The sequence below is a fragment of the Bos javanicus genome, chromosome 22 (genome assembly GCF_032452875.1).
Source record: "Bos javanicus breed banteng chromosome 22, ARS-OSU_banteng_1.0, whole genome shotgun sequence".
Taxonomy (NCBI): Eukaryota; Metazoa; Chordata; class Mammalia; order Artiodactyla; family Bovidae; genus Bos; species Bos javanicus.
Genome location: NC_083889.1, coordinates 57,476,462 through 57,499,913, shown reverse-complemented (window position 1 = coordinate 57,499,913; position 23,452 = coordinate 57,476,462). Strand labels below are relative to the sequence as shown.

The following is a 23,452-nucleotide window of genomic DNA, read 5'->3' as shown; positions in this document are numbered from 1 at the left end:
GGGTTTCGTGCCAGCCCCACAGTTGGCAGCCTGCACCCCTTCAGCACCAAGAGGGGATTCTCTCTGCCCCCACTCTTCCTTGTAAGCACCGGGCAGAAACTCCTGGAAAGAGCTTGCGAGGGCCTCCACATGCCCCTTGAGTCTGGGGCTCCCTCTATTCTAATACTGTCCCACCGGCCCACACCTGCCTTTAAGAAGCCATTAACATTTTAGCTGCTTTCTTCTCAAGCTTCTTTATGCTGACCACCTCCTCCCTGTGTGTTGCCAGAGGCGATAACTCATTCATCTCCTGTGTCCACGGTGGGGTCCTGGGGACCCCGTGCTCCAATAACTATAAGCAGAGTTCTGCTTTTCTAGATGATGTGATTCTTTTTTCTCCCTGTTAGGGTGGGGGCATTGTTTTCTTGCAGCTCCTGTGTCGTAACCAGAGGTAGAATAACTTTTACACGTTTTCTGACGGGTAGGATTTTATGCCCTAAACTGACCCTGATGCTGGGTAAGATTGAAGGCAGGAGGAGAAGGGGGCGACAGAGGATGAGATGGTTGGGTGGCATCATGATTTTGTGCAAACTCTGGGAGATGGTGAAGGACAGGGAAGCCTGGTGTGCTGCAGTCCATGGGGTCGCAATGAGTCGGACATGGTTTAATGACTGAACTGAACTGGGGACGGTGTCGAGGCCTTTTCAGGGCATTTTCTCTGCAGTTTTCACCATGTTAGTTGACTTTAGACCCAACCCTGCGTGAGGTTCAGGGTCATCGCCCTTCCAGCACTCCGGGCCGCTGTGACAGGGGAAGGGCCCGGGACCGTACGTGTTGTGAATTCTCAGTGAGCTCCTGGGTACACTTGTTTCTTCAGGGAGCCCAGAGCGTTTCTTCGGCAGGCACTGCATTTTCTTGGTCACTCTGTCTCAGTAACCGAGCTCTCAGCAAAGGGTTTAAGCCCGCAGAGCCAGTCTGGCCTGAGGCTTCTGCCACGTGGGTTATTGCAATCTGGATGCTCCGGGCGTTACGGGGGACACAGGCTAGAGCGGGAGCAGTGGCCCCCAGATAAACGGGTATCGGACGGCATAGCGAGGCCAAGGGACCATCTCCACGGCGTGCAGACAGAGGGCACTGTCACAGCCCAGGCCCGCAGGGACTAGTTGGAGTGCCGGGAGCCCACACGGGTGGCATCTCGTGGACCCAGGCTCGGTTCCCGGTCCCACCAGCGACAGGAAGTCGGACTGGGAGCAGGTCCCTCCTGGGCTGCGTTTCCTCCTCCGAAGTGGAAGCAGGGCCGCCCACTCCTTACAGAGGAGATGAGGGGCCCTGACCATCTTGCCCTTGCCCTGCTCCCACCCGCAGGAAAACCTTCAGAAGCTGGTCCACATCGAGCACAGCGTTCGGGGCCAAGGGGATCTCCTCCAGCCAGGAAGGGTGAGTGCCTCCACCACGGAGGGCACGGGCAGGCAGGTGGGTGAGGCCCTGATAAGCCCCATTGTTCAGCTGGGCTGGCCCCAGACGGGCCTGGCCACAGGTGCCCACAGGCAGGGATGGAGGGGGGCAGGGGGAGGGGAGGGTGGGAGGGCAAGGGCTGTACTGGGCTCCGCAGGCCCCTGGCCGTCTCCCCTCGGGCTTCCTGCTCTCAGGGCCTTTAGAAAGCAGTGCCATTGGGGTTCCATGTTCCTCTCAGAAGAGACACCAGTATCCTCAGTTTAGTCCAGTGGCTGGGAAACCATCTCTCAGGAACCCCAACGTTTTTTAAAAGACAGATTTACCCACTTTAAAGCTTCCAAATGGAAAACACAAAACTCAGCTCGAGAGTAGTAAAAAAAAAAAAAACTGTATTCCTGACCCGTTCCGGTCCTCAAAGGACAAGCAGCAGGAGTGAGAGATGGTACTTCGGTGTAAACCCCACCCGGCGTTTCGGCCAGAGGCCTCAGCTTAGTGAAGACGATCAGACATCTGTTTGCATCCTCCAGAATTGAGGGGGCTGTAGCAACTGTTTGCAGGTCTTCAGCCACTGTAGCAAACTGGCATCTCAGAGGCTCTGTTCTCATCGGATGCCCGTGGCAGCAAACCAGGGGCCGAGTCATTGTTGGGACCACTCTGTGGCTGGCCCGCTCTCTGGGTTGGTGTGGTTCAAAGAGGGTGCTCCCCAAAGGCCAGATGCCCGTCTCCAGGGCTGCCCCACCAGGCGTGGAGCATGGCTCCTGGGCAGGGGGCTTCTGCCATGAGCCGCTCACCCGAGCTCCGGGAGGCACCGTAATTGGTTTCCCGCTGGACGGAGCAGGGGGTCAGCCTGATCACCAAGGTCTGCTTCTCTGCTCACAGGAGTTTCTGAAGGAAGGGACGCTGATGAAAGTAACAGGGAAGAACAGACGCCCCCGGCACCTGTTTCTGGTAAGTACCCGGCCTCCGGTCAAGCCCGGACTACAGGTTCTGTGAAGCATTTGGGGGCCGTTACCCGAGGATGGCAGGAAGGCCGTGGAGACCAGAGCCGACCCCGTAGGGCGAGGATCGTCCAGGAAAGCCGAAAGCTGAGGGCTTAAGCCTCTCCCTCGGGTATTACTTGAAAGATTTCAGGGGAATGTTGTGACGTGTAATGTCATTATTCACGTGCCCCTCCTAAAACCAGGAGGGTCTTAAACTTGGGGTAACTGTTCAGCTGCCTTATCTGACATGTGAGCCACCAGAGACCCAGAAAGGAGAGTTGACCTGGCTGGCCCTCCTAGCAGGTCGGGGGCGGAGGCCCGAAGGAAGCCAGGGCTCTGAGCTGAGCCCGGCCCTGTCTACAGTGTGCACAGGACAGGACAGAGGGACGTCCTTAATGACGTCCCAGCCCAGTCTGGAACACCAGGGCACGTCCAGGCCTGGAGGGGAGTACCAACTCACTGGAGAAGACCCTGATGATGGGAAAGATTGAGGGCAGGACAAGGGGACGACAGAGGGTGAGATGGTGGGATGGCATCACTGACTCAACAGGCATGAGTGTGAGCAAGCCCTGGGAGGTGGTGATGGACAGGGAGGCCTGGCATGCTGCAGTCCGTGGGGTCGCAGACAGTCAGACACGACTGAGCGACTGAACGACAGCAGCGGATGCTGAGCTTTACGCAGGTCGTGGCCCCCGTCCTGAGCCCCCGAGGTGTTTTGCCTGTTAAGTTCTCCTCTCTGCTAGAAGTAATTTTTCTCTCTGCTCCTCCACCATTCGCTGTCAGTTTTTGTTCCTGCTATTACAGTCTCCATTCACTTTGTTAGAATCGTGTGCAAAGTAAAAGTGGAAAGGCTCCGAGTCAGTGGGTAGGAGTTCTCTCTGTTGAAGCACCTCCTGTGTGCTGGGTGCTGGAACCCAATAGCTAAGGGTCCCTTTCTCTGCCCTCAACCTCCAGTGTCCAGGGTAAAGATTGAGTTATGAGAGTGGTTTGGGCAGAATCTCAGGGATGGGCGGGGGGGATATGGAAGGAAACAGAGGATCCAGGAGAGTGGGGAAATAGGAAGGTGGATGGCACAGGGGCAGCTGGCATTTGTTGAGTGTTCTCTGGGTGCTGTGCCGTATGCTGAGTGTTTTGTGTATTTTTTTCCGTGGGGAAAACCGTACCCGCGTTAAGCTTGGAAGGAAGGATTGGAGTTTTGTCAGGCGGATGAAGGAAGAACATTTCAGGAGCAGGAACAGCAGAAGCAAAGGGTCGAGGTGTGAGGAACACGGTGTGTCTGGAACACCTCTGTTGGCCTGGTGGAGTCACAGGTGCAGATGGGCGCTTTCGCTCGTAGGGCTGGCAGGGTGTGGTGGTCTCCAATGGCCCTGCCAGCTGGGGGGCTAAATTCCAGATTGGCCTCACAGTCCTGAACAGGGGAATTGCGGGCCTGGCTGGAAGCGTCTCATCCGCAGCTGCCAGCCAAGGTTTGCTGAGCTTCTGTGGCCTGTGCCCTGGGGCCTTGGCCCGGCCTCACTGGTCACTCGGCTCCATATAAAGACCAGAGGAGCCAAGTCCAGAGGCTCTTCTGCCTCTGCTTCATCCTCCCCACCACCTGTCACCTCCCCTGAGAAGCCCCCACTCTGGCAGGCTGGCGCTGCCGTGCAGGGAGGCCATGTGGTCCTGGACCATTCACAGAGCCCTGGGTGCCGGTGGCGTTGCCATGGCAGCAGTGGCTCCAGGGGTAGCCGCAGAAAGGCGGGGTCACCGTGGTGACACGGGTGGGTTCCCTAGGGATGGGCGGGGTGTGGCCACCCCCAAACACACCACCCTGCACGCCCTGGAGGCACCTTTATTCACTTGTGATCCTGACTCCTCCACGATGAACTCTGTAGACCTGGGAGAGGGGAGTCTAGCCTGTCTGTGGCTCGGTTCCCCCTCTGCGCCTGCCTGAGGTGATGGTGGGGCCCTAATTGAGATCCTTCCTGCCAGGGGCTCAGCCTGGCCTGGCCAGTGGTTCTTGTCAGTGTTAGAACAACAGAGCCGGACAGGGCTTGGAAGCTTCCTCTGGGCCGGGGGTCGGCCGGCCCCCTGTTTTGTGGAGGGAGGTCTCTGGGAGTGCAGCCTCACTCGTTCTTCCTTGAGTGTCTCTGGTGCCTACTTTTGGGAGACGATGGCTGAGTCAGGCAGTTGAAGCAGAGACCATCTGGCCCACAGAGACTGAAATACTTACTTTCTTTGTTGTTCAGTTGCTCAGCTGGGTCCAACTCTTTGCGACCCCATGGACTGCAGCACACCAGGCTTCCCTGTCCTTCACTATCTCCCAGAATTTGCACAAACTCATGTCCGGTCGATGATGCCGTCCAACCATCTCACCCTCTGTCGTCCCCTTCTCCTCCTTCCTGCCTTCGATCTTTCCCAGCATCAGGGTCTTTCCCGATGAGTCATTTCTTAGCGTCAGGTGGCGGAAGTATTGGAGCTTCAGCTTCAGCATCAGTCCTTCTTCCAATGAATATTCAGTGTTCGTTTCCTTTAGGATGGACTGGTTTGACCTCCTGGGAGTCCAAGGGACTCTCAAGACAGTTTGAAAGCATCAACTCTTTAGCGCTCAGCCTTTACGGTCCAGCTGTCACATCTGTACATGAATATCTGGCCCTTTACGAAACAGTTTGCCGACCCTGGTCTGTTCCAACTCTGTTCAGACAGTGAGGCCCTGAGAGAGGAAGGGCTTGCCTGAGACTGCACCACGGCTCAGTGCCCAGGCCAGTCCCAGAAGCACCAGGAGAGCCAGTGGCAGGAAAACTCGCCCATCCCGCCCCCTCTGCAGACGCTGTCTGCGGGCAGAGGAGCGCGGACCCTGAGTTCCCGCCCCCTCTTCAGACCCCGTCTTCCTGATCCCCTTTGGCTCCCACGCATGGGGCCTCCCCGGGGGCCACTCTCCCTTGATGCTTGTAGTGAAGTGGGGGTGGTGGTGTTCCCCACTTGGCAGATGGGGCGGCTGAGGCCCCGGGGAGCGAGACAGCTTGTCTGGAGCCACTCAGCTCCAGCAGAGCAGGGTTGGACGGCCCATAGCGCCACCTGGAGGACGCCATCGGCTCTTCACGCTGTGCACTTAGCCAGACAGAAACACTCTCTCTGAAGGCAGAGTGGCTTAAGTTTCTGCATGTCTGCCCTGCTTTGGGGTGGCAAGCTTCAGTTGTTCATTCAACAAACCTTAATTAAGCATCAGCTGTGTTGCTGGAGGTGCATCAGTGAATGGGCTTCCCTGGAGGCTCAGACAGTAAAGGATCTTCCTGCAATGCAAGAGACGCGGGTTCCATCCCTGGGTGGGGAAGATCCCCTGGAGGAGGAAATGACAACCCACTCCAGTATCGCGATTCTCCAGGCAAACACAGGAGCCTGGCGAGCTACAGTTCACGGGGTCACAGAGAGTCGGCCGTGACTAACGCTATCTATCTAACTTGCAGTGAACAGGACCCGCCAGCTCCCTGTCCCCAAGAATCTTCCCCTTCCCTCCCTCCCTTCCTTAACTCTGCTTGTTAGAGGCTGACTTGATAGAGAGTTCATCAGTGTTAAGTGTACATGTTGGTGTCTGTCGACAGTTGCATATTGACATGTGACCTGCTTGGGTCGACATACGGAGCATATCCAGCCCCACGGAAGTTCCCCAGGGCACCTCCCCTCACTGTCCCCCAGGCACCCGCTGCCCTTACTTCCATCAGTGCAGATGAGCTGTTCTGGAGCTTCATGTACATGTTGTGAAGCCACGTGGACTCCACAGTCCGGCTTCTTCTCGCTGGTGTGTCTTGGAGGCTGAGCCCTGTCGTCAGGCGTGTTCTGTCTGCCCGCTGGTTGCTGTGTGGCTGCGAGCTGTGAACGTGCCGCCGTTTCCGTGTCCTGATACCCGCTGATAGGTGTTTGGGTTGTTTCCCTTTGGAGTGGTGCTGGATAAACCTCATACCGACATCCCCGTCCCGGACTTCCTGTGGGCATGTGTGCGTTTGCTCCTCTGTGTCCATGTGAAATTGCGGAGAAGGGGTCTCCTGTTTCAGCCCAGAGTGCCCTTGCTCCCCTGGTCCCTGGGAATGCGAGATGCTTGTGTTCAGTGAGGCTCCAGGACATGCCCAGCACGTGCCTTCTGGGCCTAAGACACGTCTGACGGGGTCCCCTCTCCCCAGATGAGTGACGTGCTGCTGTACACGTACCCCCAGAAGGACGGGAAGTACCGGCTGAAGAGCGCATTGGCGGTGGCCAGCATGAAGGTAAGAGCCCAGGAGCAGGGGCCCTGGGGGTGGCGGGGGCCCTGGGGACGAGGAGACACATCCCTGCCTGTGGAACTCACAGCCTGCAGATGAGGAGGACCCCAGCTTGTGAGTTGCCCCAGGATTCTGTCGTCGGGAGCTCAGGGAGGGTGGGATGAGGGAGGGCTGCCCGGAGTGGATAATATTTGGATAAATGCGGAAGAGAGACAAGGAAGGGGGTCCATTGGGGGAGGAGAATGCGGAGAGAGGAAGCAAGCAGACGTGTGTTTATCGATCGTGGTTAAGATATCCGTAATGTACGTTTGCCGTTGGAACCGTGTTTTAACCGTACAGTTCGACGGCATCGAGCGCATTCACGGTATACCATTGCACCGGCCATCCCCAGCACTCTCTTCATCTTTCTAGTCTGAAGCTCTGTGCCCTTAAACTCTTTAATTCTCCCCCTCTCCTCCCCCAGGCATTGGCAACTACCATTCTACTCTTTGTCCCTATGAACTCAGCAGCTCTAGGGACCTCATATAAGTGGACTCCTAGGCGATGCTTGTCCTTCTGTGACTGGCTTACTTCACTTAGCATAACAGCCTCAGGGTTTGTCCACGTGGTCGCAAGCGTCAGAACCTCCTTCCTTTTTAAGGCCGAATAGTGCTCCATCGTGGGTGTAGGCTGGCCCACACTTTGTGTACCCATCGTCCATCCGTGGACACTAGAGTGGCCTCCACCTTTTGGCTGCTCTGAGTAACGCACGCGAGTGTGCAAATGCCTGTTCAAGCGGCAGCTATTTCTTAAGAGAGGCCGGCTCAGCTGGACAGTCTCGTGGGTGAGCTTGGAGAGACAGGACGGTGTGACCGGGTCAGGTGTGACCTCACTCAGTGTGACCAGGGTCCCAGATACGGGGCTGGTTGGAGCTGATGGGGATTTTCAATGAGCCGGGAGTTTTAGGAAGGTAATTCCCGACCATCGTGGGGACTGGGTTAGAAAGGGAAGCACCGAAGTGGGGGAATGGGGTATGTGCGGGCTGTCACTTGGGAGGGCGGAGGGCTAGAAGGGAGGAAGAGCTGAAGGGGGCCTGCAGGGGGCTGTCTCCCTCCTGCGGCCCCCAACCTGGAGAAGGGTGACCTTGCTAACCCGGGAGGTGTCTTCCCTTTTTGGACCAAAGCATCCGTCCGCTCAGGAGTCTGACAGAGGCCATCTGGAGGGTGCCCACTGGGCAGGTGCTTGTCCAGCACAGTGGGCTCCGAGAAGGATGCCTTCCTGGGGGTCAGCGGGTGGCCACAGAGTCAGAGTCAGCAGCTGGGCTCCCACTGTGCACACACGCACACAGAGACACAAACACACATGCACACACACAGACACACACACCCCATCTTCCAGGTGAGAAAGGTTTGCCCTTCGCAGTGAGGAAGGTCAGGCTCAGAGTTGGGCGGTGGCAGGACCCCTCCCGTGCCCATCCTGAGGGCCGCTCCTGGTTTCCAGGTTAGCCGCCCTGTGATGGAGAAAGTGCCCTACGCCCTGAAGATCGAGACTCCCGAGTCCTGCCTGACTCTGTCTGCCAGGTATGAGGAAAGGAAGGACCGGGGGAGTGTGGGGCAGGATTTCGCACGTGGGAAAGTTTGGAATCGCAGACGCTGAATGTGTTGTCAGTTTTATTTTGGTGTCCTTTTTGGGTAAATGACTTTTGTTCCGTTATTTCTTGTCCGGTTTTGGACAGTCATGTGGCGAATCTGATAAAACCATGGCTTCTCTCCCCAGAAAACATGTGCATACACATAAAATTTTACATGGAATCTCAGGGGTTTCCAGATCCCATTGCTGAAATATAACAATATCTCCTTGTTGTAAAACTCTACGAATCATTAGGTCTTTGCAGCAGTAAGAAAGGTCAAAGCCAGTGAAAAGTGCATGGTGCACCTTAGCTCGTAAAATAGTCTGTGTTTAGGCTGCCAGATCTGGAGAGTGTGAGAAACATCAGAGGTGAACACTCATCGATTTATTTTCCCTTTTACTTTTTTGGGGGTGAGGCCTTTCTATCAGAGATGGCTGTTTTTTCCCAGGCCCTCAGGCTCTGCCCTGGGGTCCCCGTTTTGTTGGTTTCTGGCAAAGAAAGAGTCCCCCTGCCCTTTTTCCAGGAGAAGACCAGCTGGAGCTGGGATAGGGGCTCGGGGCTCAGAAACCAGGAAGGGGGCTTCTGCCAGGAGCTGCTCTAGGCACGGTGGCAGGGTTGGAGCGACATCTAGTGGGTTCCGTGAGAATTTCCACCTGGCGGCTGCTCAGGGGCATTGCCTCTCAGGAGACCCTGCCAGGCCCGGAGGGGAAGGTGGGATGTCTGCGCTCTGAATGAGTGAATGACTGGGAGGGCGTGTGGGAAACTGAGGAGGACAGAGAGAATGAGATAGTGACAGTTGCCAGCATCTGCCCACTGCCCCCCAAGTGGTGCCTGGCTCTGTGCCCCCGGCCAGCGCACCCCTCCGAGAGGGTGGGACCCCTTGCTTCTGCAGTGCTTTGTCATTGGCAGAGTCCTCCACCCCCACGTGTCATCTGGTCCCTGCAGCCGCCCTGGGAGTTAGAGTGTTTGATGTTCCCACGTTTACAGGCCAGGCCCAGAGACACCTCACAATCGAGGCTGCCTGCTTGGAAGCGGACATGCCACTGTGCAAGTCTGGCGGGTGGCCGGGCCGGGGTTTCAGGTGTGGGGTGGGGCGTGGCGGGGGCTTCGGGGACGTGGTCTACCCCGAGAGGGTGCATGGCCCTCGTTCAATCAGGCTCGTACCTGCAGCTCCTGTGCGGAGAGGGACGAGTGGCACAGCTGCGTGAGCCGGGCCCTCCCCGAGGACTACAAGGCCCAGGCGCTGGCCGCCTTCCAGCACAGCGTGGAGGTGAGCGGGCCTCCCTGGGCCCCTGCGCACCCGCGGGGTCGAGCACCTCCTTCCATCGGGGCACCACTGGGTCCTCCCCGCGGCCCAGCTCAGGGCGGTCCCCGTGCAGCCCAGAGCCTGGCCCCTCCGGCCCATTTCTAACTGAGCTCGGCGCCCTGGAGGGTGCGGTGGGGGGGGTGGGGTGTAGAGTGGAGTCCACCTCACCCCTCTGTACACACACACACCGCCCTACAGGAAGGGGGGCGCCGGCCCAGCTGGTCTCCTGACCCCGCTGCCCGCCTGACTCCGTTGCTCCAGATACGGGAGAGGCTGGGGGTCAGCCTGGGGGAGAGGCCCCCGACCCTTGTACCGGTCACGCACGTCATGATGTGCATGAACTGCGGCTGCGATTTCTCCCTCACCCTGAGGCGTCACCACTGCCACGCCTGCGGCAAGGTGAGGCACGGAGACGTGCGCGCGGGGCTGGGGACCAGGGGGGCGTCCAGCGGCTGCTGCGGGTCGGGCCCAGGGTGGGGCGTGAAGTTAATTCACCTTTTACTCATGCCCTCCCACCAGGGCTCCAAACCCAGACCCATTCCACTCCACCACCCTGCTCCCCGAAGGAAATTGTAGCGGATGGGGTTGTTCTCCCGGGAGGAAGAATATCCCGTCTTGGTTAAGGGTGCAGGCTCATCAGAAAACAGAAAGCTTACGGCTTGGTGATAATAGTCAGCAGAGTATTGTAGAGACATCCCTGGTGCTCCTCTGGCTAAGAGTCCATGCTCCCATGCAGGGGACAGGATTCAGTCTCTGGTCAGGGAACTAGATCCCTGTGTAACCAAGACCCAGTGCAGCTAAATAAAAGCTAAATTAATTAATTTTAAAAAGCTGTATTGTATATGTGAAAGCTGCCAAGAGAATAGATCTTTAAAGTTCTTAGCACAAGAAAAATAATTTGTAAACTATGTGTGGTGATGGATGCTAGCTAGACATTGTGGTGATTTCACCATACAGTCTCCCTTGATATCCACGGGAGACTGGTTCTAGGATCCTAGGATCCCCGTGGATACCAAAATCCAAGGATGCTCATGTCCATTATTTAAAACAGTGTAACATTTGCATGTAACCTACACACATCCTGTAGCATACTTTAGATATCTCTATATCGCTTATAATACCTAATGAATAGAAGTGCTGTGTAAGAAGTGAAAGTTGCTCAGTCATATCTGACTCTTCTGCGATCCCGTGGACTATATATAGCCTGCCAGGCTCGTCTGTCCATGGGATTCTCCAGGCAAGGAATACTGGAGGGGGTAGCCTCTCCCTTCTCCAGGGGATCTTCCCAACCCAGGGATTGAACCCAGGTCTCCCACATTGCTGGCGGATTCTTTTCCAGCTGAGTTACAAATGCTGTGTAAATAGTTATAAATACAGTGTAAATTCCATGCAAATAGTTGGCAGCACGTTTTGCTTTTGAAACTTTGTAGAATTTTTAAAAATCTTTTCGATCCATCATTGGTTGAATCTGTGGATATAGAACCCGCAGACATGGAGAGCCAACTATATTACATACACTGAATCACTGCATTGTATACCTGAAACTATTAATAATATAATGTTATATGTCACTTCTAATGGGCTTCCCCGATGGCTCAGTGGATAAAGAATCCGCCTGCATGCAAGAGACAGAGGAGATGCGGGTTCAGTCTCTGGGTCAGGAGGATCCCCTGGAGAAGGAAATGACAACCCACTCCCATATTCTTGCCTGAAAAATCCCATGGACAGAGGAGCCTGATGGGCTGCAGTCCATGGGGTTGCAAAGAGTCGGACATGACTGAGAGACTTTCACTTTTCACACAGAACTTTCATTAGGTATTATAAACAATTATAGGTATTATAATATTAGGTATATAATACATAATATGTATTATAATATTATATTAGGTATTATAAGGTATTTGATATTAGGTATCGTATGCTACAAATATGACATTTGGTATTATAAGCTACAGTCCATGGGGTTGCAGAGACTTGGACATGACTGGGCACAAGCATAAGACAAGAAATCATTTTAAAAATAATAAAAAATATATAATTTTTTAAAAATTATACATTAAATGTATATTAAATTTTTAAAAAATAAAAAAATATAATTTTTTATATACTATTTTATAATTTTCTATAATTTTTTAAAAAGAAAAACAGATAAGCACCTGCAGAGGAGCATAATAACTCTGCTCAGAGCACGAGGCCCTCGAGGAGGTGGGGGCGGGTCGGCAGAGGGGTCGGACATGGTCCTCTGCTTGGGCCGGGAGGGTGAGACCCTGTGACCCGCGGGCCCCCCATCTCCCCCAGATCGTCTGCCGGAACTGCTCTCGGAACAAGTACCCTCTGAAGTACCTCAAGGACCGCATGGCCAAGGTGTGTGACGGCTGCTACGGGGAGCTGAAGAAGAGGGGCGGGGACGCCCCAGGCATGATGAGAGGTACCGCGGACCACCCTCCGCTTCTTCCCCACACGGCCTTTCCCAGCCGCTTTCTTGGAGGTCTCCGGACAAAATGCTGCCCTCCAGGAGGAGGCAGGGTTTAAACCCTGCTCTGGAGCACCTTCTCCCCGACCGTTGGTTCTGTAGAAAATCCAGAGGTGCCCCCAGAGGAAGGGTTCCATAGCAGCTGAGTCTGGGGCATGTGTCTGGGACACTTGTCTGGGTCACGTGTCTGGGTCCATGTGTCTGGAACACGTGTCTGGGTCCATGTGTCTGGGATACGTGTCTGTGTGACATGTCTAGGTCCACGTATCTAGGACACGTGTCTGGGTCCATGTGTCTGGGACACGTGTCTGGGTGATGTGTCTGGGACATGTGTCTGGGTGATGTGTCTGGGTCCATGTGTCTGAGTGATGTGTCTGGGTCCATGTGTCTGGGTCACGTGTCTGGGTCCATGTGTCTGGGTCACGTGTCTGGGTGATGTGTCTGGGTCCATGTGTCTGAGTGACGTGTCTGGGTCCATGTGTCTGGGTCACGTGTCTGGGTCCATGTCTCTGGGTCACGTGTCTGGGTCCATGTGTCTGGAACATGTGTCTGGGTCCATGTGTCTGGGACATGTATCTGGGTGACGTGTCTGAGACACGTGTCTGGGTGACGTGTCTGGGTCCATGTGTCTGGGTCACGTGTCTGGGTCCATGTGTCTGGGTCACGTGTCTGGGACATGTGTCTGGGTGACGCGTCTGGGTCCATGTGTCTGGGACACGTGTCTGGGTGACATGCCTGGGACACGTGTCTGAGACATGGCATGCTGGGTCCGTGCGTCTCCGTGACGAGGCCAGTAGGCAGGCACTGATATCACTCTGCCCAGCAGCCCTGTTTTCAGGCCTGGGTCCCCTGCGGCCCTCTTGGAATGAGGATGTTGAGATGGAGACCAGAGGCGTTGTGGTCGGGGAAGGGGCTGAAGGTCCTCGGATAGCAGAACTCGAGGTGGCTGAGAGGGCCTGTGAGCGCCTGTGTTCAGGGTCGGCCAGAGAGGGAGCAGGGTGGATCTTGGGCCTGAAACCAGAGAGTCCCCTCGGTCACCTCCACCCCAGGGCTGCCCGGGGCCGTGGAGAGGACTGCTGGCCTCTGTAGACACGGGGAAGAAGGCATAGCCAGCATCGGGAAAGCCTGCCCCCACTCCAGCTCTGTTAGCGGGGCGGGGGTGCGCCCCTTCTCTTGGGTCACACGGAACCCCCACCCCACCCCACCCCTCGTGGCCGGGTGCCATCTCAGGAGGGCCGGGAGCTCAGGTCTTGGAGGCGCCTGTGTCCCCTGCCATGGGCGCAGACGCTCACCTCCCCCCCCGCGGCTTGTCTTGCTGCAGAGCGGCCCCTGAGCATGAGCTTCCCCCTCTCCTCCGCCCGCTTCTCGAGCAGCGCCTTCTCGTCCGTCTTCCACAGCATCAACCCCTCGGCCTTCAGGAAGCAGAGGAAAGTCCCGTCAGCCCTGACCGAGGTGAGGCGGGTATAGGGCTGCCTTCCTGGGGGCCAGGGGGATTTAGAAGGTTTTGGGTCCTCAGACCCCCTGCCCCAGCCGGACCAGGCTCTTGAGGACACGTTAGAGAGCATCCCTCATGGGAGGCGTTCTGGCTCGTGCTCACAAAGGCCGCCCTGAAGCCTAGGCCGTCTCCTGGGTGTGACCGAGAAGACCCCCGATGGTGGCAGAGAACAGGAGCCCGAGTGGCTGTCAGAGGTGCGGGGAGACACGTCGGCCCCCCAGCCTTGACCCATCCCCAGATGCACACAGCGCTGCAGCACTTGGGTCTAAAGCCGCTTGGCCTGGCTCAGCCCTCCCGAGTCTGGTCCCCTCAGACCTCATCCCTGTCTCATCCTGGGGATCCCACACAGGCTCAGGTAGCGAGCCTCCTAAAGGCTGTAGGACTCTTTCCAGGAAACCTCAGAATTAGCCCAACTCAATTCCTTTCTGCAGACAGAACCAGATTATTGACTGTATTCTAATCATAACCACAAACAAATGTGTGCCCGTGAATATACAAGCCGTCAAAAGAAGACTGAGCAGCTGTTACCAAGTATTTTTAAATATTCATTATTGAATAGCAGGTGGCAAGGGTCAAAAAGTGTTAGGGATGAAAATTTTAAGTGAGTATGGTTCTATCCATTAGCTTGATTCCTTTTGTATCTTAAAAATCGTGGAAGTTAACACTTACGTGATAACAATTTTTTTTTTCAAAAGGACAGAAGAATGTGTGATGAGAATTGAGTTTCTCTCTCTCCCTCCCCAGACTCCTTCAGTCCCACCCCTCAAAGTTAACTGCCGTCAGATTTCTTACGGATGCTTCCAGAAATGTTTATGCATATACATAATTAAGATAGACGATCATAGATCCTTTTTTTAACTCAAAAGATGATACTCTGAATCTTCCATACATTTCTTTCACTTAATCTATCTTTGATATCATAATTTCACATTAGCTTGTCCACACAAATCTCACACTTCTTACACTGCATGGCTGTCTCCTCACTTATTAACTAGTCTCTTGCCACAAATTGAGAAAAGACCACCCTCTCACTCCCACAGTCCTGTCAACAGGAGCTGAACTCACGGAACCTGAGTGTGCCATGGGTACAGAGTTTGAGAACCACTGTTCTCAGCTTTCAGGCATCAGGCCACCGTGATCCAGGTGCCGTGTGGACCCGGCCCAAGCCATGTTGGCAGGTTTTGCCCTAAGCAACACCTTTTTATTACTCAATGCGGACTACACCGTGGGCTCCGCAGCAGCCCCAGGAGCAATGTGTCCCCGCCTCCTGCTGCTCTCTCCCCTGCCCCCAGGAGCCCCACCCCAGCAGTGAGACCTGCTTCCCAGGGGACAGTCTGCTGGAGTGCTGTCCCGGGAGCATCAGATGGGGTCAGATCGCAGACTCTGGGAGCTGCTCCGGCAGGTCAGCTGTGGGGAGAGGAGGCTTGTCCGAGTTTAGAGGGGTCCTGGGGACCCAAGAGGGGCAGGTTCCTTGCCCGGTACTTCTCAAAACACCTGGCTGGTTGTAGCTTCCTCTGCCTACGCTGGAGTTCCCTGACCTTGAGAACATTTGCCAAGAGCTCTGAGTTCTCGGCCTCTCTTCAACTAAGTCGGAACTTCATCTTTGGTAGATCCCCCCCCGCCCCCAGTTCCTCTGGGCCTCAGTTTCCCCACCTATGAACTGAGAAAGTCAGATGACATTATTTTGTAACCTGGCCTTCTTGCTCTTGTATTAAGGTGAATGTTTATGGAGCACTTAACTGTGGGTCAGGCACTGTATCTGACCGGTACCTGTCTGACGTCCTTTGATTCCAGTTTAACTAGTCAGGACACTGAGACGTACAGGAAGTAAGTGGTCTCACCTCACCCCTCTAGTGGTTGCTAGGGTCTGTGTTGGAACCCGAGATGGGTCTTACTCCAGGCCTGTGATCTTAGCCCCTGTGAGAGGCGTGTTCAAAAGACCACACCATTGATACTACTGAAAGAAAGTCAAGTCGGTCTGTGTCCCACTACAAACCCCGTGGACTGTAGCCTGCCAGGCTCCTCCGTCTGTGGGATTCTCCAGACAAGAGTACTGGAGTGGGTGGCCATTTTCTTCTCTAGGGGATCTTCCCAACCCAGACATCAAACTCGGGCCTCCCGCATTGCAGGCAGACGCTTTACCCTCTGAGCCACCAGGGAAGCCCCGATGCTACTAAGAGGTGTTAACAAACTCATTAGGCAGGAGATCATACAACCTTTCAGGGAAACAATTTAAAAAAGAAAGGATCCCCTCTTAAATGTGAGGGAAAAAGTAAGCTGAAAAGCATAAGAACCAGTTTTATGAGGAAGAAAGTTTCACCCAGAGATTCCTGCAGTTCTGTGATTTGGGGTCCTGGGCTGAGACGAGAGAACCAGGAATCTGCCTCACCGCCAGAGGGCAGCCTCCTGCAGGCACTTTTCGACTCTCGGGTCTCGGGTCCCTTCGTCAACCCTGTCTCTCAAACCCGGCCCCGTCGTGCGGCCTTTGAGGGGCCGGATGCACCGCGAGACCACCCGAGCGCCCCGACTCCAGAGCGGCACGAATGCCCCGCCGGCCGGTTTCAGTGTCATTTAGGTCCCGTCGGAACCGTGTCCACCCGCCGGAGCCTTGACCGCCCCGCTTGCTTCCCTCCGCCAGGTGGCCGCCTCCGGAGAGGGCTCCGCCATCAGCGGCTACCTCAACCGGTGTAAGAAGGGCAAGAGGCACTGGAAGAAGCTCTGGTTCGTCATCAACGGCAAAGTGCTCTACACCTACGCGGCCCGTGAGGTAGCGTGGTCCCGCCTTCTCTCCTCTGCTGTCGGGGGCCGGGGGTTAAGCGTCGCCTCACACCGGCCGCGTGGGGCCGGGCGCGCCGCGGGCCTGCGTCTGGCCCCCGCTCGGCTGCCACGGCGGGCAGGTCTTCTCTGAGGGCGCCACGCGGGTGCACGGCCACGCGTCTGTCTCTCCGAGGAGCCGGCCGTCCCCTTGTGGGCCCAGGTGGTGCAGCGGGCAGGGCCGGTGCCGCGAGGCCTTGGCACGTCCCCGGGGTGGGTGGGGGGCAGCAATCGAGGGCGCTGCCTCAGAGAGAGCGCCTGTCTGCTCTCCGCTTCCGTTGTTCGCGCGGGAACCCAAGAGCCTGAGGAAAATACCGTCCTCTGTGTCTGTGCACCGGCCAGGGAACCGTATTGCTTCGTGCATGGCAGCTCTTTACTAAAGAAGCCCGACGTTCATGTGTATCACAGCATCTTAGACTTTCATCTGCTACAATGCAGCGGGGAGAGGGTCCTGGTCCAGCCTGCTTCTGCAGCAGAGAGGCGTGAGCGCGGCTGCGCGGCAGGGGGCGCTCTGGTCCTGGCTCGGGCTGAACCCGTGGGATACAGAGAAAGATTTACCAGGTCCAGACCCCGCTGTCTATCTGATGGTTTCCGCAGGCGAAATCCGCTTTGGAAAACGGGCCTTCAATGCATTCTCCCCTCCTGCAGAGGGTGAGCACATTCTCCCCACGAGGATGAGCACATCACCACAGGGCGGGCCCTTCTCCCCTGACCATGGGTGCTGGCGACCGGGCAGAAGGCATGTCCCCTGTGGGGGCGTGAAGCTCCCCTCACGAGGAACCTGCAGCTGTGGCGGCTGCAGTCAGCCCCGCCGTCCAGGATCCCAGACACACAGAGGGGACCCCTTGTGGGCCTGAGGGACAGGGGTGCTGTGTGAACTACACCCTCCCCGAGGAGGGGTGGCCTCTGAGACCTGGGTTCTGGGAGAACTGAGTGGACACTTTGTGAGACTTCTTCACAGCAGCGCTTGAGGGGGGTGCACAGGGGTGTGTTGTGGGTCCCCGAGGTGAGGAGAGCACCCAGCTGTCCTGAGAGCAGGCCCTTCCTCCACAGAGCATCTCGTGGAAAACACGCTTGGGGGATAAAAGCTATTGACAGTTAACCGACCATCAGAGTGAGGATCCTGTCTGAGAATGGAAAAGCCAGACGGTCTATGTCCCGAGCGACGGTTGTTGTGGAAGTGACAGTGTGGGTTGGTTTTCAAAGATGGATTTCAGGATGCTTCCACTTCTTCAGAGAGAGGAACTTGTATAGTTGCTCAATAAGCCTAAACCAGTGACAGGCCAAGCTTTCAAATTCCATCAAAAGACGGAGACTTGGTAACGTGGATGGGCAGATTTCACTGTCTCTACTGCCATGCAGCCCCATCACGTACCCTGAGGTAACCCAAAGCTGATGTAACTTGCTACTCAGCATCAGCCCTGGGAGAGAGTGCTTGTCAGAAATATATAGGAATCTTTTACATTTTTCCAATATTTTGTTATGTAGTTAATATATTATTACAAAAAATTTCAAACAAAGAAACGTTGGAGGAATTTTGATTATACAGTTAACATTTTACTGTAATCAGGTATCTGTTAGTCTCTTGTCCATCTTGCTTTCTGATGCTTTTCAAGTATAGTTCCCCCTGAAAAGCGAATGTGAAAGCCACTCAGTGAAAGTGGAAGTCGCTCAGTCCTGTCCTACTGTTCACGGCCCAGGCCAGAAAACTGGAGTGGGTAGCTGTTCCCTTCTCCAGGGGATCTTGCCAACCCAGAGATCGAACCCACGTCTCCCACATTGCAGGTAGATTCTTTACCAGCTGAGCCACCAGGGAAGCCCAAGAATACTGGAGTGGGTAGCCTATCCCTTCTCCAGGGGATCTTCCCAACTCAGTAATCAAACCGAGGTCTCCTGTGTTGCAGGCGGACTCTTTACCAACTGAGCTGATTCTCCCTAAGAGTTCAATATTTGTGTATCTTTTTTTTTCTTTTGAAGTACAACTTTTATATGAGGAAGTACACCAATCTTGATACTGTTTGTTGAGTTTTGACTAAAGCATACCCCTGTAAATCCTCACCTCACCCCCATCCCTAGAGGCAACACGCTAGGTTGTATTTTTTTCCTACCATATGTTAGTTATATCCTTTAGATCTTCAGATAAATGGAATCGTGCGCGATTTTTCCACTCAACACAGTGTTTTTAAGTCATCCATATTGTTGCGTACAGTTGGTCACGCCCTTTTCTGGCTGAGTAGTATTCCATTTTGTGAATATACCTCTTTGTTTATCCATTCACCAGTTGAAGGACATTTGAGTTGTTTCCAATTTGAGGTGATTATGAATAAAGCCAGTTTAAACTTTTGCATACAGGTTTTTGTGTGAAAATAGGTTTTTATTTTGCCTTGGGTGAATACCTAGGAATGGAATTTCTGGATCACAGAACGATATACATATGGTCTTTCAGAATTTACCGGGTAGTTTTCCAAAATGATGTGGCATTTTACAGTCTCTGCAATGATGTAGGTAAATTTGGGAGTTCTGTTTGCTCCACCTTTGTTAACACTTGGTATTGCCAGGCTTTAATTTTAGCCATTCTGGTGAAAGCGTAGTAGTATCTTAATGTGGTTTTAATACTTTATAGTAAGCCTTGTGTAAGTCCTCCAGCTTTGTTCTTTTTAAAGGTTGTTTTGGGTCTTTTGTGTTTCCATATAAATGTGTCAATTTCAATAAAAATGACTATTAAGATTATGACAGGGATTATTGAATCTATATATCTATCTGGGGAGAATTGACATCATAGCCATATTGAATCTCCCAACCATGAATAATTCATTTATTTAGTTCTTTAAATTCTGCATTTAATGTTTTGTACTTTTTAGTATAGAGATTCTTATACTTCTCTCATTTCTGTTACCTTTATTCTAAGTACTTTATTTTTGGATGCAGTTTTGAATGGAGTTTATTTTCTAGTGTTCACTGATAGTACAAAAATGTTTTTAAAAGACAACAATTAATTATCCTGTGACATCGCTAAATTCATTATTAGTTCTAATAGTTGTTTGTAATCAAACGTGTCCTTTTTACGCACAGGTAGTTTTGCTTCTTCTTTTCTGATCTTGATGTCTTTTATTTCTTTTTCTTGCCTTAATGCGATGACTAGGATCTCCAGCGCAGTGTTGAATTTAATTGGTAACGGGCAGTGCCCTCTTGCTTCGTGTCAGTCTTGGGGGAAAAGCATTAAGTATTTCGCTATTGAGTATGATGTTATTGGTGGGTATTTTATAGATACTCTTTGTCAGATGAAGGAGGTTCCCTTCTGTTTGTTTACTGGCTGCACTGCGTCGTCGTTGGTGCACGAGGGCTTTCTCTGTTTGCAGGGAGCGGGGGAGCTGGATGCCGTGGCTTCTCTGGTTGCAGAGCCCAGGCTGTAGGCGTGCAGGTTCAGTGGTTGTAGCACATGGGCATAGCCGCTCTGTGGCATGTGGAATCTTCCTGAAGCAGGAATCAAAGCCATGTCCCCTGCATTGGCAGATGGGTTCTTATCCACTGTACCACCGGGAAGACCCAAGAAGTTCCCATCTATTCCCTAGTTTGCTAAGGGTTTTTATCATGAGTGGATGTTGAATTTTGTCGAATGTTTTTTCTGATCCAGCAGTCTTAAAAAGTTGATTGCCTTTTATACACAAACTGAACTCCCCCTTCTCTCCTACAGTCATTCTAATGTGCTTAACCACTTATCTCTGTTCACGTACGATCTTATGGTTGTATGAACGTGTATTTGTGCATAAATATGGGTGTGTTTATTATAAAACGCTCTTTATCTACATATAAGAAGCTCGCTCTTTTTCCGCCCAACTCCATGATTTTAAGCACGGACGCCCTGAGTGCTCCATATTGAAACACTGTGAAAGAGACCATGGCGGGCTGAGCACAGAATACATTAACAGGAGTAATGACAGTGGAAAATCTGAGTCACAGACACACCAAATCAGTGGAAGGAATGCGCAGTTTTACGGGTTCATGAGTTCCAGTGCTGGCCCTGCCCCTTCCACACTGTGTGATCTTGGGGCATTATTTACCTTCCCTGAGCCTCAGTTTCTTCTTAGCATGGTGGTGACACCTTCCATGACCCTCAAGAAGATTAAACAAGATAACGTGGAAGTCCCAGGACTCTGTAAACGCTGTTACAGAATGTTAAGTCTCCCTCCTCGTGACTGGTGCTGGCAGGAAGTAGGGGTGAAGAGCATGGATACTCAGCTGCTGATGGGCGTCTTGCCATGTTTAACGTCCTTTTCCCCTCTGCCTCTCTGCAGGACACAGTGGCCTTGGAGAGTATGCCCCTGCTTGGCTTCACCGTTGCGTCAAGCAAGGAGGAGGGCAGCAGCGAAGCCAGCCCTACGTTTCATCTTTACCACAAGAAAACCCTATTTTATAGCTTCAAAGCCGAGGATAGCAGTTTGGCTCAGAGGTACTCAAATAACTAGTCCTGGGCTCCCCCCTCTCCTCTCTCAGAAGGGAACCAGCTGTCACCCTGGGCTTTGGCTTCTGTTCTCCAGCCCTCCTGTCCTGTCAGGGTCCCTTGGGCCACAGCAGAAGAGCAGATTGAAATTCCCAGGCAGACCTCAGATAGACTGTGGGTGGGGTTCCGGACCACGCAATGAAGCGCATGTGGCAGTCAAGGGAGTCCCAAGCTTTTTGGTTTCCCAGTGCATACACGAGTTGTGTTTATCCTGTAGCCTGTTAACTGTGCAGTCGTGTTATGTCTACAAAAGTATGCGTTCCTTAACTGGAAAATGCTTTATTGCTAAAAGTACTAACCATCATCTGGGCCTTTTAAGAGGTCATAATCTTTTTGCGGTAGTAACATCAAAGACCACTGGTCACAGATCACCACAAGTCGACTAACAATGGAGAAGTCTGAAATACGGTGAGAATTGCCAAAATGTGCTGCAGAGACACACAGTGAGCGAATACTGTTGGGAAGATGGTGCTGCTTGCTAGACTTGCTGGACACAGGATTTCCACAAACCTTCAAATTTAGAGAAAACGCAGTGTCTCTGAGCACAGGAAAGCAAAGCATGATAAAGTGAGGTCCACCTGTATTATGACTCACCCATACAGGCGTGCATTGATTCAGCAACTGTGCACTGCACTCTGGGCCTTTTGCTAAATGCTAGGCAAGCACACAGAATGGGACCTGGTCGCTCACCTTGGATTAGTGATACCGTTGTCTCATCACTCTTGGGTTCCGTGACCAGAGTTCCAGGCAGAACCGAGTGTCTCCTCTCTTCTGTGTTGCAGGTGGATCGAGGCCATGGAAGATGCAAGTGTGTTATAGCAGTTACCTAGCATGTGGACTCAGAGCACACTCTTAGGTTGATATGTGGACCCTTCCAGAAGCCAATCCGTGTCTCCGCCCGTCCAGACACATCTGGATTCAGCGCGGGGCCTGGCCTTCTTGGCTGTCATCCCCTCTCTCACACCTTCACCAGTGGACCCCTTAAGGGGTATCTGGATTCAGCGCGGGGCCTGGCCTTCTTGGCTGTCATCCCCTCTCTCACGCCTTCACAAGTGGACCCCTTAAGGGATATTTATGGACCTTTTCTGTCTCTGTGTTTTCCACCCTCCCCGCTCCAGCGTAAACTATTTCCCTTTCCAGTAGTGTGTTAAAATTTAGTAACATGAAGACGTGGAAACCAGTAGAGAAGTACGTTGTAGAACTGCAGGCTTCTTAGTAGAAACAAGCTTTTACAGTTTTTTTTTACTCCTGGTAAACATGATCGCCTTTCATGTCGTTGATGTCGGTGCCTCAGGTGAAATGAAAAATCAACCAGTAAATAACAGCTACTCTCAACAAAAAGCACTTTATTTTACTGAGCAGCAACCTCCGGTTTGATTTTCCCCCCCACCCCAAGGGACTTCTGTAAGTCAGTGGTAGATGGAGTCCTGTGGACTAATTTGCCACCAGCACTGGCTGTGGTGCGTCAGCAGGTAACACCGGGAGGGTCCCCCTGGCCTCGGAGGGCGCAGGGCCAGGCAGCCCCGGAGCAGAAGCGGAGGACTGTCTCCTCCAAGCAAGCACTCACCCTGCAGACCGACGCGGCTTCCGAAAGGAGGAAACTGCCTCCTCCCTGTGGCGGTCCTGACACCTCACCAGTGCTGGAAACTCGGCTGCTGGCAGACCCGGCCCCCACCCCGGAGGCCACTGCAGACCCTCCCGAGAGACGGGGTCTGCTTTAATTTATTGCGTGCCTTCCTGAGTTTACCCCGCACAGGCCGACAGCGATGTGCTTGTGAGAACTGTCCTTGTTTTCCACATCGTGATCCTTCTGCTGTATTCCTGAAGCCTTGAAAGAGAGGAAAGGAGAGAAGACAAGATGTGATGGGAAGCTGAATTCGTGGTGTTGGCCAGTGGCTCTGCACACAGTTGAGGGAGCCTAGAATTGTGGCTTGAAGATGCTCTGTGGGTGCCTGGGGCTTGGTCCCTTCCCGCTGATGACTGCTGCTCACGATGCTGGACGTGTTTTTACATAAGGCAGAGTGGCGGGGGGCTTCCTTGTTACTCTCATCGAAATAAAAAGCAATCATATCATTTTCTGATGTCTGTCCCCACCTTCCTGTTGCCCTGTTCCCTAAAAAAAAAAAAGTCAGTTGCTAATCAATGTTTTATAAAAAGCACATCTCCAGGAATTAGCTTACATTAAATATTTTCAGGGGAATTTTTTTTTCTAGTTTGCAGTTCTTCTTTAAAAATGTTTGGTTAAACATCTTGAGGACCCAGACTAAGTGATGAGAGAGGTCTTCTTGTTAATTTTTGAGGACTTAACTCCCATGGAATCATCTTCACCATCAGGCATATTGAGACGGGCCTTCTAGACTCTTTGATCCTTTAAAAAGCACAGCAAGGGACTTCCCTGGCGGTCCAGTGGCTAAGGCTCCAGGCTTTCAATCCAGGGACCTGGGTTCGATCCCAGGTCAGGGAACCAGATCCCATGTGTTGCAACTAAGAGTTTGAATGCCACATCTGCAGGCTGCAACGAAGCTCTAAGGTCCTGCCTTTACAGCTAAGACCTAGTACAGCCCAATGAATAAATAAATATTTTAAAATTTTTAATAAATTTTAA

The 23,452-nt window shown here is 53.3% G+C and overlaps 1 protein-coding gene across 7 annotated transcripts in view; it reads left to right on the top strand.

The window, feature by feature from the left end:
- The window catches only part of FGD5 (FYVE, RhoGEF and PH domain containing 5), a 121,200-nt gene extending 98,280 nt beyond the window's left edge, over positions 1–22,920 (top strand). For 4 of the 7 annotated variants that reach the window (XM_061397213.1, XM_061397216.1, XM_061397210.1 and 1 more), the window contains exons 11-21: positions 1,345–1,416; positions 2,314–2,382; positions 6,572–6,655; positions 8,129–8,208; positions 9,429–9,528; positions 9,763–9,963; positions 11,863–11,992; positions 13,359–13,489; positions 16,171–16,299; positions 20,642–20,796; positions 21,630–22,920. In XM_061397213.1, the coding sequence (XP_061253197.1) occupies positions 1,345–1,416; positions 2,314–2,382; positions 6,572–6,655; positions 8,129–8,208; positions 9,429–9,528; positions 9,763–9,963; positions 11,863–11,992; positions 13,359–13,489; positions 16,171–16,299; positions 20,642–20,796; positions 21,630–21,666 (1,188 nt within the window). In that variant the 3' untranslated portion in view covers positions 21,667–22,920. The remainder of the gene's footprint in view (positions 1–1,344; positions 1,417–2,313; positions 2,383–6,571; positions 6,656–8,128; positions 8,209–9,428; positions 9,529–9,762; positions 9,964–11,862; positions 11,993–13,358; positions 13,490–16,170; positions 16,300–20,641; positions 20,797–21,629) is intronic. The other 3 variants (XM_061397212.1, XM_061397214.1, XM_061397215.1) reach the window with 3 other exon arrangements.
- The last annotated feature ends 532 nt before the right edge of the window (positions 22,921–23,452 follow it).